Source organism: Salvelinus fontinalis, chromosome 7 (genome assembly GCF_029448725.1).
Source record: "Salvelinus fontinalis isolate EN_2023a chromosome 7, ASM2944872v1, whole genome shotgun sequence".
Taxonomy (NCBI): domain Eukaryota; kingdom Metazoa; phylum Chordata; class Actinopteri; order Salmoniformes; family Salmonidae; genus Salvelinus; species Salvelinus fontinalis.
Genome location: NC_074671.1, coordinates 16,887,066 through 16,900,558, shown reverse-complemented (window position 1 = coordinate 16,900,558; position 13,493 = coordinate 16,887,066). Strand labels below are relative to the sequence as shown.

At 51.3% G+C, this 13,493-nt stretch overlaps 1 protein-coding gene across 2 annotated transcripts in view; it reads left to right on the top strand.

Moving 5' to 3' along the window:
• The first annotated feature begins 11 nt into the window (after nt 1–11).
• LOC129859102 (phospholipid-transporting ATPase IB-like) overlaps nt 12–13,493 on the top strand; it is a 111,546-nt gene continuing 98,064 nt past the window's right edge. Inside the window, exon 1 of one of the 2 annotated variants that reach the window (XM_055928476.1) lies at nt 12–384. In XM_055928476.1, the coding sequence (XP_055784451.1) occupies nt 237–384 (148 nt within the window). In that variant the 5' untranslated portion in view covers nt 12–236. The remainder of the gene's footprint in view (nt 385–13,493) is intronic. The other variant, XM_055928477.1, reaches the window with a different exon arrangement.

Below are 13,493 nucleotides of genomic sequence, written 5' to 3'. Positions count from 1 at the left end.
TATGTTATTTTTACACATGACATGATAGACTATTAATTTATGGCACACATTGGTTACATGCATATCCAGTTGAAGCAAAGTGAGTCTGAACGAAGGAACGAGGTTAGCCTTTTTGTGAGTTTGGCTGAGGACGAAGCCGCACGAACACATGCCATATATGCGCGCCCTCGTCGCTGCTGAGTCGACCCACCACGGTCCCTCGTCCTACTGGTCGGTTATGATTAAACTCCGAGCGAATGCAGCCTTGTCCCGGGCCCGCATTCCCCGCTGTGACAGTGAGCCACGAGCATGCCAGTGCCCCGGACGCCCTCTTCCAGCCTGATACAGACCCGCACAAGTTCAGGATGTATTTCAACCGGCGATCGAAGATCCACAGCGAGGGTGGTAAGCGTGGCTAGAGGGGACGACGCATGTACTGTAGTCTACAGTAGGCTAGTACAGCTCCATGGGTAATTATAGGGGTTGAACTGACAGCGACATAAACATTGCGACGAGGACGGATTGATTGATTCTATTGACAATTTGTGCAATCTGTCCTATTATATATGTGCTTTAGGCTATATTATCGGGACTATAGGGGTTGGGATGGCCTTGTTTAACCCAGGACTGCGGCACGGAGGCGGTGCACCCCGTCATAGGCTACACAGTCAGTGCAGGGCTGATTTTCTATTGGCACGGACTGACTCGGGTTGTGGGCTCAGCGCTTCAACTGAGTCAGTGTCGAATGCTTTGTATAGCGTAGCGTACTGTGCGTAATTATGCTGTGCAGAAATAATTCAGTAAATACCGGTAGATGGAGAGGAGGTTAGTGTAGGTTAGTGTAGGGACCGGAGAGCCCGTTGTTTAACACAGTCGTTACTTAAAGGCAACGTGACTAAGGGATCTTATTCTAAGCCCCTGGCGGGAAGGCCATCTCACCTGTTAAGGTCACGCGGGACCCACACAGTTGAACACGAAATCTGTGCTAGTTTAGGCTACATCATAGAGACATTATCTGGGCCTGTATACTGGTGCAGAATAGTGATTGGTCTTTTGGGGCTATTCATTGCGCTTTTGTCCCCGAAAAAAAAACAATGCGTCACAGATGCGCTTTTGCCCTCTATGCGTTACAGGGACAGCAGAAAGCATCATTGCACAGTACTCCCCACACAGCGCATAATAATTTTATCCAAGGACTCTAGCCTATGTACACACGGACAATCCTAGCATGATTATTGGCGTTTTGACCGTGTCAGGGAGTGACTGCTATAAGAGGTTTTGGGTCAAGGCTGCAGGGATTAGAGGAGAGGAGGTCAGGGTTTTGGGAGATAGCTGGGGCAGGTATGGCAGTGATGCAGCCAAATATGAGTTTGTGTTTGCTGATGCTCCAGCTGGGCTTTGGAGGGATTGTCCTGGAAGAGGGTATGCACGTGGCTGAACGACCTTGAGTGACTGGCACAAGTAACTGGCACAAGTGCATTGTGGCAGGTGTTTGTGTGTGACTGACTGTTTTTCCTCCAGCAGGTTCTAGTGAGAGACTCCAGGGAAGGCTGATATTGACAGAAAATTACTTTTATTCTGGGTTAATCAGGACAGTCAGGACCCAGGAGTCAAGACAGGAAGACACATCCGGGAACAAACACTCATACTATCCCTATAGACCTATTAACGCCCCCCCCCCCCCCCCCCCCCCAGTGACATTTAAGGGAGATGTTGACAGTTCTTCACTGATTATATAATAGTAAGGGGTTGCGTATATAGTGTTGTTTCATTGTATGTACAAGTGAGTAACCTGTAAGGTGTGAGATGGGAATGTGTTTTTTGCATATCCCACTCTCCCTGAGACACACTCAGAGAGCGGGGTCAGGGGTCAGACATTATTGACAGCTACCCAGGAGCAATTAGGTTTAATTAACTTGCTTGGGATTCGATCCAGCAACCTTTTGGTTACTGTCCCAATGTTCCTAACCGCCAGGATCCCTGCCGCCGCATTACTATTCAGTGTGTGTACAGTCCCCAGAGAAGTGTGGCTTGTTTACCATGTATAAAGATATAATGATATGAATCAGGCTATTGTCTGTGTGTCTGAGGCAGGTCTTTTTGGGGACATACACTACATGACCAAAAGTATATGCACACCTACTCTTGGAACATCTCATTCCAAAATCATGGGCATTAATATGGAGTTGGTCCCCCCTTTGCTGCTACATCATATTTTGCCTTTACCTCCCTTATCTCACCTCATTTGCTCACATAGTATATAGACTTATTTTTCTACTGTATTATTGACTGTATGTTTGTTTTACTCCATGTATAACTCTGTGTTGTTGTATGTGTCGAACTGCTTTGCTTTATCTTGGCCAGGTCGCAATTGTAAATGAGAACTTGTTCTCAACTTGCCTACCTGGTTAAATAAAGGTGGAAAATATCAGTCTCCACTCTTCTGGGAAGGCTTTCCACTAGATGTTGGCACATTGCTGCCGGGTACTTGCTTCCATTCAGCCACAAGAGCATTAGTGCGGTCGGGCGCTGATGTTGGGCGATTAGACCTGGCTTGCAGTCAGCGTTCCAATTCATCCCAATGGGATTGAGGTCAGGGCTCTGTGCAGGCCAGTCAAGTTCTTCCACACCTATTTTGACAAAATATTTCTGTATGGACCTCGCTTTGTGCACGGGGGCATTGTCATGCTGAAACAGGAAAGGGCCTTCCCCAAACTGTTGCCACAAAGTGGGAAGCACATAATCGTTTAGAATGTCATTGTATGCTGTAGCGTTAAGATTTCCCTTCGCTGGAACTAAGGGGCCTGAACCATGAAAAACAACCCCAGACCATTATTCCTCCTCCACCAAACTTTACAGTTGTCACTAGGCATTGGGGCAGGTAGCGTTCTCCTGACATCCGCCAAACCCCAAATCTTACTACCAGATGGTGAAGCGTGATTCATCATTCCAGAGAACGCTTTTCCACTGCTCCAGAGTCCAATGGCGGTGAGCTTTACACCACTCCAGCCGACGCTTGGCATTGCGCATGGTGATCTTAGGCTTGTGTGCGGCTTCCCGGCCATGGAAACCCATTTCGAGAAGCAGATTGGAACTCCGTAGTGAGTGTTTCAACCGAGGACAGATGATTTTTACGGGCTACATGCTTCAGCACTCGGCGGGCACATTCTGTGAGCTTGTGTGGCCTACCAGTTCGCAGATGAGCCGTTGTTGCTCATAGACGTTTACACTTCAAAATAACAGCACTTCCAGTTGACCGGGGCAGCTTTAGCAGGGCAGAAATTTGACAAATGGTGGCATCCTATGACGGTGCCACGTTGAAAGTCACTGAGCTATTCAGTAAGGCCATTCTACTGCCAACGTTTGTCTATGGAGATTGCATGGCTGTATGCTCGATACTATACACCTGTCAGCAACGGGTGTGGCTGAAATAGCCGAATCAACTAATTTGAATGGGTATCCACATACCTTTTTATATATAGTGTATAATTCCTGGTTGTCATGGCTGCTAGGTTGTTAAGGATACCATTTGGGGAATGAATGGTCTCTGGATGGACGTGTGGCTGGCACGGTCAGTCTAGGGAACAAATATAATGAGCTGCAGAAAAGCTTCAGGAGGCAATGTGATCAGTTGGCCACAGAGAAGCACTGTTGTACAACCTTCATGGTACTCAAGACAATGTCAACGACATTCCAACAGCATTCACAAGTAGAAACACACACACACAGTCTACAAAAACACACAGGCACACACACACACAATCAATTGCCTCTTCTAGACTCACACCTGAACTCCTTCACACACACACATCGATGACTTACTCACACGTGTGTTGTTGTGTGTGGCCGGCCCCAGACAATAGTGGCATTGCGTTACTGACTCTCTGTGTTGTTCTCTCCCGTCCCACGGCTGGTGGCCTACTCCCTTCTCTTTGTCTCCCTCGTACCACGACTGGTGGCCTACTCCCTTCTCTTTGTCTCCTGTCCCACGGCTGGTGGCCTACTCCCTTCTCTTTGTCTCACGTCCCACGGCTGGTGGCCTACTCCCTTATCTTTGTCTCCCGTCCCACGGCTGGTGGCCTACTCCCTTATCTTTGTCTCCCGTCCCACGGCTGGTGGCCTACTCCCTTATCTTTGTCTCCCGTCCCACGGCTGGTGGCCTACTCCCTTATCTTTGTCTCCCGTCCCACGGCTGGTGGCCTACTCCCTTATCTTTGTCTCCCGTCCCACGGCTGGTGGCCTACTCCCTTATCTTTGTCTCCCATCCCACGGCTGGTGGCCTACTCCCTTATCTTTGTCTCCTGTCCCACGGCTGGTGGCATACTCCCTTATCTTTGTCTCCTGTCCCACGGCTGGTGGCATACTCCCTTATCTTTGTCTCCCGTCCCACGGCTGGTGGCATACTCCCTTATCTTTGTCTCCCGCCCCACGGCTGGTGGCCTACTCCCTTATCTTTGTCTCCCGTCCCACGGCTGGTGGCCTACTCCCTTCTCTTTGTCTCCCGTCCCACGGCTGGTGGCCTACTCCCTTATCTTTGTCTCCCATCCCACGGCTGGTGGCCTACTCCCTTCTCTTTGTCTCACGTCCCACGGCTGGTGGCCTACTCCCTTCTCTTTGTCTCACGTCCCACGGCTGGTGGCCTACTCCCTTATCTTTGTCTCCCATCCCACGGCTGGTGGCCTACTCCCTTATCTTTGTCTCCCGTCCCACGGCTGGTGGCATACTCCCTTATCTTTGTCTCCCGTCCCACGGCTGGTGGCATACTCCCTTATCTTTGTCTCCTGTCCCACGGCTGGTGGCATACTCCCTTATCTTTGTCTCCTGTCCCACGGCTGGTGGCATACTCCCTTCTCTTTGTCTCCCTCGTACCACGACTGGTGGCCTACTCCCTTCTCTTTGTCTCCTGTCCCACGGCTGGTGGCCTACTCCCTTCTCTTTGTCTCCTGTCCCACGGCTGGTGGCCTACTCCCTTCTCTTTGTCTCCCGCCCCACGGCTGGTGGCCTACTCCCTTATCTTTGTCTCCCGTCCCACGGCTGGGGGCCTACTCCCTTATCTTTGTCTCCCGTCCCACGGCTGGTGGCCTACTCCCTTAACTTTGTCTCCCTTCCCACGGCTGGTGGCCTACTCCCTTCTCTTTGTCTCACGTCCCACGGCTGGTGGCCTACTCCCTTATCTTTGTCTCCCGTCCCACGGCTGGTGGCCTACTCCCTTATCTTTGTCTCCCGTCCCACGGCTGGTGGCCTACTCCCTTATCTTTGTCTCCCGTCCCACGGCTGGTGGCCTACTCCCTTATCTTTGTCTCCCGTCCCACGGCTGGTGGCCTACTCCCTTATCTTTGTCTCCCGTCCCACGGCTGGTGGCCTACTCCCTTATCTTTGTCTCCCATCCCACGGCTGGTGGCCTACTCCCTTATCTTTGTCTCCTGTCCCACGGCTGGTGGCCTACTCCCTTCTCTTTGTCTCCCTCGTACCACGACTGGTGGCCTACTCCCTTCTCTTTGTCTCCTGTCCCACGGCTGGTGGCCTACTCCCTTCTCTTTGTCTCCTGTCCCACGGCTGGTGGCCTACTCCCTTCTCTTTGTCTCCCGCCCCACGGCTGGTGGCCTACTCCCTTATCTTTGTCTCCCGTCCCACGGCTGGTGGCCTACTCCCTTCTCTTTGTCTCCCGTCCCACGGCTGGTGGCCTACTCCCTTAACTTTGTCTCCCTTCCCACGGCTGGTGGCCTACTCCCTTCTCTTTGTCTCACGTCCCACGGCTGGTGGCCTACTCCCTTATCTTTGTCTCCCGTCCCACGGCTGGTGGCCTACTCCCTTATCTTTGTCTCCCGTCCCACGGCTGGTGGCCTACTCCCTTATCTTTGTCTCCCGTCCCACGGCTGGTGGCCTACTCCCTTATCTTTGTCTCCCGTCCCACGGCTGGTGGCCTACTCCCTTATCTTTGTCTCCCGTCCCACGGCTGGTGGCCTACTCCCTTATCTTTGTCTCCAGTCCCACGGCTGGTGGCCTACTCCCTTATCTTTGTCTCCCGTCCCACGGCTGGTGGCCTACTCCCTTATCTTTGTCTCCTGTCCCACGGCTGGTGGCATACTCCCTTATCTTTGTCTCACGTCCCACGGCTGGTGGCCTACTCCCTTCTCTTTGTCTCACGTCCCACGGCTGGTGGCCTACTCCCTTCTCTTTGTCTCACGTCCCACGGCTGGTGGCCTACTCCCTTATCTTTGTCTCCCGTCCCACGGCTGGTGGCCTACTCCCTTATCTTTGTCTCACGTCCCACGGCTGGTGGCCTACTCCCTTATCTTTGTCTCCCGTCCCACGGCTGGTGGCCTACTCCCTTATCTTTGTCTCCCGTCCCACGGCTGGTGGCCTACTCCCTTCTCTTTGTCTCCCGTCCCACGGCTGGTGGCCTACTCCCTTATCTTTGTCTCCCGTCCCACGGCTGGTGACCTACTCCCTTATCTTTGTCTCCTGTCCCACGGCTGGTGGCATACTCCCTTATCTTTGTCTCCCGTCCCACGGCTGGTGGCATACTCCCTTATCTTTGTCTCCTGTCCCACGGCTGGTGGCATACTCCCTTATCTTTGTCTCCCGTCCCACGGCTGGTGGCCTACTCCCTTATCTTTGTCTCCCGTCCCACGGCTGGTGGCCTACTCCCTTATCTTTGTCTCCCGTCCCACGGCTGGTGGCCTACTCCCTTATCTTTGTCTCCCGTCCCACGGCTGGTGGCCTACTCCCTTATCTTTGTCTCCCGTCCCACGGCTGGTGGCCTACTCCCTTATCTTTGTCTCCCGTCCCACGGCTGGTGGCCTACTCCCTTATCTTTGTCTCCTGTCCCACGGCTGGTGGCCTACTCCCTTCTCTTTGTCTCCTGTCCCACGGCTGGTGGCCTACTCCCTTCTCTTTGTCTCCTGTCCCACGGCTGGTGGCCTACTCCCTTATCTTTGTCTCCCGTCCCACGGCTGGTGGCCTACTCCCTTATCTTTGTCTCCTGTCCCACGGCTGGTGGCCTACTCCCTTCTCTTTGTCTCCTGTCCCACGGCTGGTGGCCTACTCCCTTATCTTTGTCTCCTGTCCCACGGCTGGTGACCTACTCCCTTCTCTTTGTCTCCCGTCCCACGGCTGGTGGCCTACTCCCTTATCTTTGTCTCCCGTCCCACGGCTGGTGGCCTACTCCCTTATCTTTGTCTCCCGTCCCACGGCTGGTGGCCTACTCCCTTATCTTTGTCTCCCGTCCCACGGCTGGTGGCCTACTCCCTTACCTTTGTCTCCCGTCCCACGGCTGGTGGCCTACTCCCTTATCTTTGTCTCCTGTCCCACGGCTGGTGGCCTACTCCCTTCTCTTTGTCTCCTGTCCCACGGCTGGTGGCCTACTCCCTTATCTTTGTCTCCTGTCCCACGGCTGGTGACCTACTCCCTTCTCTTTGTCTCCCGTCCCACGGCTGGTGGCCTACTCCCTTATCTTTGTCTCCCGTCCCACGGCTGGTGGCCTACTCCCTTCTCTTTGTCTCCCGTCCCACGGCTGGTGGCCTACTCCCTTCTCTTTGTCTCCCGTCCCACGGCTGGTGGCCTACTCCCTTATCTTTGTCTCCCGTCCCACGGCTGGTGGCCTACTCCCTTCTCTTTGTCTCCCGTCCCACGGCTGGTGGCCTACTCCCTTCTCTTTGTCTCCCGTCCCACGGCTGGTGGCCTACTTCCTTATCTTTGTCTCCCGTCCCACGGCTGGTGGCCTACTCCCTTATCTTTGTCTCCCGTCCCACGGCTGGTGGCCTACTCCCTTATCTTTGTCTCCCGTCCCACGGCTGGTGGCCTACTCCCTTATCTTTGTCTCCTGTCCCACGGCTGGTGGCATACTCCCTTATCTTTGTCTCCCGTCCCACGGCTGGTGGCATACTCCCTTATCTTTGTCTCCTGTCCCACGGCTGGTGGCATACTCCCTTATCTTTGTCTCCCGTCCCACGGCTGGTGGCCTACTCCCTTATCTTTGTCTCCCGTCCCACGGCTGGTGGCCTACTCCCTTATCTTTGTCTCCCGTCCCACGGCTGGTGGCCTACTCCCTTATCTTTGTCTCCCGTCCCACGGCTGGTGGCCTACTCCCTTATCTTTGTCTCCCGTCCCACGGCTGGTGGCCTACTCCCTTATCTTTGTCTCCCGTCCCACGGCTGGTGGCCTACTCCCTTATCTTTGTCTCCTGTCCCACGGCTGGTGGCCTACTCCCTTCTCTTTGTCTCCTGTCCCACGGCTGGTGGCCTACTCCCTTATCTTTGTCTCCTGTCCCACGGCTGGTGACCTACTCCCTTCTCTTTGTCTCCCGTCCCACGGCTGGTGGCCTACTCCCTTATCTTTGTCTCCCGTCCCACGGCTGGTGGCCTACTCCCTTCTCTTTGTCTCCCGTCCCACGGCTGGTGGCCTACTCCCTTCTCTTTGTCTCCCGTCCCACGGCTGGTGGCCTACTCCCTTATCTTTGTCTCCCGTCCCACGGCTGGTGGCCTACTCCCTTCTCTTTGTCTCCCGTCCCACGGCTGGTGGCCGACTCCCTTCTCTTTGTCTCCCGTCCCACGGCTGGTGGCCTACTCCCTTCTCTTTGTCTCCCGTCCCACGGCTGGTGGCCTACTCCCTTATCTTTGTCTCCCGTCCCACGGCTGGTGGCCTACTCCCTTCTCTTTGTCTCCCGTCCCACGGCTGGTGGCCTACTTCCTTATCTTTGTCTCCCGTCCCACGGCTGGTGGCCTACTCCCTTATCTTTGTCTTTCGTCCCACGGCTGGTGGCCTACTCCCTTATCTTTGTCTCCCGTCCCACGGCTGGTGGCCTACTCCCTTCTCTTTGTCTCCCGTCCCACGGCTGGTGGCCTACTCCCTTATCTTTGTCTCCCGTCCCACGGCTGGTGGCCTACTCCCTTATCTTTGTCTCCCGTCCCACGGCTGGTGGCCTACTCCCTTCTCTTTGTCTCCCGTCCCACGGCTGGTGGCCTACTCCCTTATCTTTGTCTCCCGTCCCACGGCTGGTGGCCTACTCCCTTCTCTTTGTCTCCCGTCCCACGGCTGGTGGCCTACTCCCTTATCTTTGTCTCCCGTCCCACGGCTGGTGGCCTACTCCCTTATCTTTGTCTCCCGTCCCACGGCTGGTGGCCTACTCCCTTATCTTTGTCTCCCGTCCCACGGCTGGTGGCCTACTCCCTTCTCTTTGTCTCCTGTCCCACGGCTGGTGGCCTACTCCCTTATCTTTGTCTCCCGTCCCACGGCTGGTGGTCTGCTCCCTGATTTCTCTCCCCCAGAGCAGTTAGTGTTGACTCCAATTAGTCAGTAGGAGACCACTGACCACCTGGACCCGGAGCGGGGCGTCGGCGCTCTCGCCATGCGCTCTCGCCTCACTGACAGGTGTGACAGAAGTGAGTTAGAGTGTTGTCTTACACAGGCTGGCCTGGCTGGCGCCCCTCACTGCTTGGAGTTCACAGGCTGGCCTGGCTGGCGCCCCTCACTGCTTGGAGTTCACAGGCTGGCCTGGCTGGCGCCCCTCACTGCTTGGAGTTCACAGGCTGGCCTGGCTGGCGCCCCTCACTGCTTGGAGTTCACAGGCTGGCCTGGCTGGCGCCCCTCACTGCTTAGAGTTCACAGGCTGGCCTGGCTGGCGCCCCTCACTGCTTGGAGTTCACAGGCTGGCCTGGCTGGCGCCCCTCACTGCTTGGAGTTCACTGGTGGTCATTAACCCTGATACTAGAGGCACATGACTTTCTAGGACCAGAGCTGGTGACCGCTGGACTAGGCTGGTCTGCCTGTCTGCACAGTGACTTTATGTGCTCGTAGTAAATAGACTTGACATTCGATCACATATACACATACTGTATAAACTACCATGTATTCACTCTTGTACACATTTAGACAGACACACAAAACACACACAAGAACATGGTCACATACAGTTGAAGTCGGAAGTTTACATACACCTTAGCCAAATACATTTAAACTAAGTTTTTCACATTTAAGCCTAGTAAAAATTCCCTGTCTTAGGTCAGTTAGGATCACTACTTTATTTTAAGAATGTGAAATGTCAGAACAATAGTAGAGAGAATGATTTCTTTCATCACATTCCCAGTGGGTCAGAAGTTTACATACACTCGATTAGTATTTGGTAGCATTGCCTTTAAATTGTTTAACTTGGGCCAAACGTTTCAGGTAGCCTTCCACAAGCTTCCCACAATAAGTTGGGTGAATTTTGGGCCATTCCTCCTGACAGAACTGGTGTAACTGAGTCAGGTTTGTAGGCCTCATTGCTCGCACATGCTTTTTCATTTCTGCCGACAAATTGTCTATATGATTAAGGTCAGGGCTTTGTGATGGCCACTCCAATACCTTGACTTTGTTGTCCTTAAGCCATTTTGCCACAACTTTGGAAGTATGCTTGGGGTCATTGTCCATTTGGAAGATCCATTTGCGACCAAGTTTTAACTTCCTGACTGATATCTGGAGATATTGCTTCAATATATCCACATCATTTTCATGCCATCTATTTTGTGAAGTGCACCAGTCCCTCCTGCAGCAATGCACCCCCACAACATGATGCTGCCACCCCCGTGCTTCACGGATGGTGTTCTTCGTCTTGCAAGCATCCCCCTTTTTCCTCCAAACATAACGATGGTCATTATGGCCAAACAGTTCTATTTTTGTTTCATCAGACCAGAGGACATTTCTCCGAAAAGTACGATCTTTGTCCCCATGTGCAGTTGCAAACCGTACTCTGGCTTTTTATGGCAGTTTTGGAGCAGTGGCTTCTTCCTTGCTGAGCGGCCTTTCAGGTTATGTCGATATAGGACTCGTTTTACTGTGGATATAGATACCTTTGTACCTGTTTCCTCCGGCATCTTCACAAGGTCCTTTGCTATTGTTCTGGGATTGATTTGCACTTTTCGCACCAAAGTACGTTCATCTCTAGGAGACAGAACGCGTCTCCTTCCTGAACGGTATGACGGCTGCGCGGTCCCATGGTGTTTATACTTGCGTACTATTGTTTGTACAGATGAACGTGGTACCTTCAGGCATTTGGAAATTGCTCCCAAGGATGAACCAGACTTGTGGAGGTCTACAAAACTTTTTATGAGGCCTTGGCTGATTTCATTTGATTTTCCCATGATGTCAAGCCAAAAGGCACTGAGTTTGAAGGTAGGCTTTTAAATACATCCACAGGTACACCTCCAATTGATTCAAATGATGTCAATTAGCCTATCAGAAGCTTCTAAATCCATGACATAATTTTCTGGAATTTTCCAAGCTGTAAAGGCACAGTCAACTTAGTGTATGTAAACTTCTGACCGACTGGAATTGTGATACAGTGAATTATAAGTGAAATAATCTGTCTGTAAACAATTGTTGGAAAAAGGACTTGTGTCATGCACAAAATTGATGTCCTAATGGACTTGCCAAAACTATAGTTTGTTAACAAGACATTTGTGGAGTGGTTGAAAAACAAGTTTTAATGACTCCAACCTAAGTGTATGTAAACTTCCAACTTAAACTGTATATGTAAATAAAGCACACTTACTTGTGTCCCATGCGTATGCACATGGCATGCCTTAACCATGCACATACGTAGATGCATGCATGTGTTTGGGTTGACTGTTGAGTTGGGTGAGAGTGAGTGAGTGAGAGGGTGAGCGGGCGAGTAGTTAACTGCATGTTGGGCCATTGCATGTGTAAATGCATTGCCACTGTAATAGTGGGTACTACTGTGTTTTTGTTTTTTTTAGCTTTGTGTGAATGTGTGTATGGGAGTGTAAGTGTGTGTGTGCATGCGTGAACAGTACAGTATATGTGATTAGGTATAAATGTATTATGCCGTCTCTGGTCTCACCTGTAGGATTATCAGTGTATGGATTAGCAGGTAGAGGAAGTTGCAGAGCAGACACTGAAAGGATTACTACCCCAGCTTGTGCTGTAGGAAAGAGGCTTTCACTCCTCTACTCGTTGTTCACTCCATCGCCTTGGTAACTGGACCCACTGGCCACCCCAGCAGACCTGCAGGTCAACCTTGACCAGGAAGTAAACGACCTGGCTAGAGGTCACCTTAGGAACAGGGACAGCCATGGCACCTCGTAGGGGTCAGACGGTCAGACGGCACTGCTCTGTAGGTAATGCTTTCCTGACATCATAATGGGAGGGGCAACGAATCAACACAGGGAGACTGGGGGGCGATGGGGGAACCTCCGATTCACCAAGAAGTGTTCAGAGGGTGGGACCTTCAAGTGGGCTGTCTGAGTTTGTAGTTTGCTTATTTTTAGTCACATGACTGACTTTGTATGCCTGTTTTACAGATAGTCCAAACCATAAGCCAAAACAAGAAAAACTGAGCGTCGCTATCCGACTGTCACATTCAATTGGTGGACATCATAATTAGGACTCTGGCGGACACAACATTTTGTTAGCCGGTGATTGTCAAGCAAATAACTGCCGGTCTCACGGTAATTGACCGTTAATTAACATAAACACATTTAGCATCTCCTGGCTTCCACTGATGCAGACCTTTGGAAAATCTACTTTTTAAAAAGTGTAATAAATCCATGTAATATAGCGTACACCTTCACAACAAATCCATTATGTATTTTAGACTGGTCTAAAGAAGCATGATATGAAGGAAATGTAGTCTATTTCAGAAGAACAGAATAGCATACTCTGAGTTGTCCTGATCTGGCTATGCCATATAGCTATGGGCTACACTAGTTCATTTAGCAGACAAGATTTGCTTAGAATTCCATGGCATTATTTTATAGTATGAAGAATACAACTGAACAAAGCTGAATAAAATAGAAAGGATATCTTCTCCAAACGATTTGAGGGAGTGTGCACATTCTTTGTTGAGCAGTTAACAAAGAAGCAGGTACCCGTAAATGCTTAAGGTTGGATTTTTAATACATTCTAATACATTCTAAATCTGCATGACACGACTCTAATGATGATTTGAAAAAAGTTGCATGAAAGGCATGAGCTCTGCTTTGTTTTTTTGTGCAGGCTGTACACACTTCATCAGTCTCTTTTTCACAATTTGACAAGCACTTGACAATGCCTCGGATTTCCCGGCGCAATCCCCTTGTGTGGCTGTAATGCCGTTTTGTGCCCTTGGGCTGAATATAATCATTTTAATTCCCTTCTCCCTTTGTGCTGCGTGCTTCGAAGGTCCTCTCACTCACATGGCTCTCCATCACGTGATTGGGTCTTTCTCACAGGCTACAAGCGAAGACATACACATGCGCACATGTCCTATCCATTCCCGAGGCGCCTATTGAAGATATTAGAACTGTCCACATTTACTTTTCGTTAGCCAACAAGATGAGTAGGCCTAACAAACAGCAAAAGCACTAGCTTATGTCAATCTACTATCTCCCATAGTACAAAAGTGGCCCGATTCTGTCCGATAAATAAATATTCCAAACATAGTCTGGGACAGTTGTGGGATGCGATAGATCCCAAATGAATACAACCACTAGCATCAAAAAAACTTTTTTTTTACACTATAAGGCTGACGCAACACA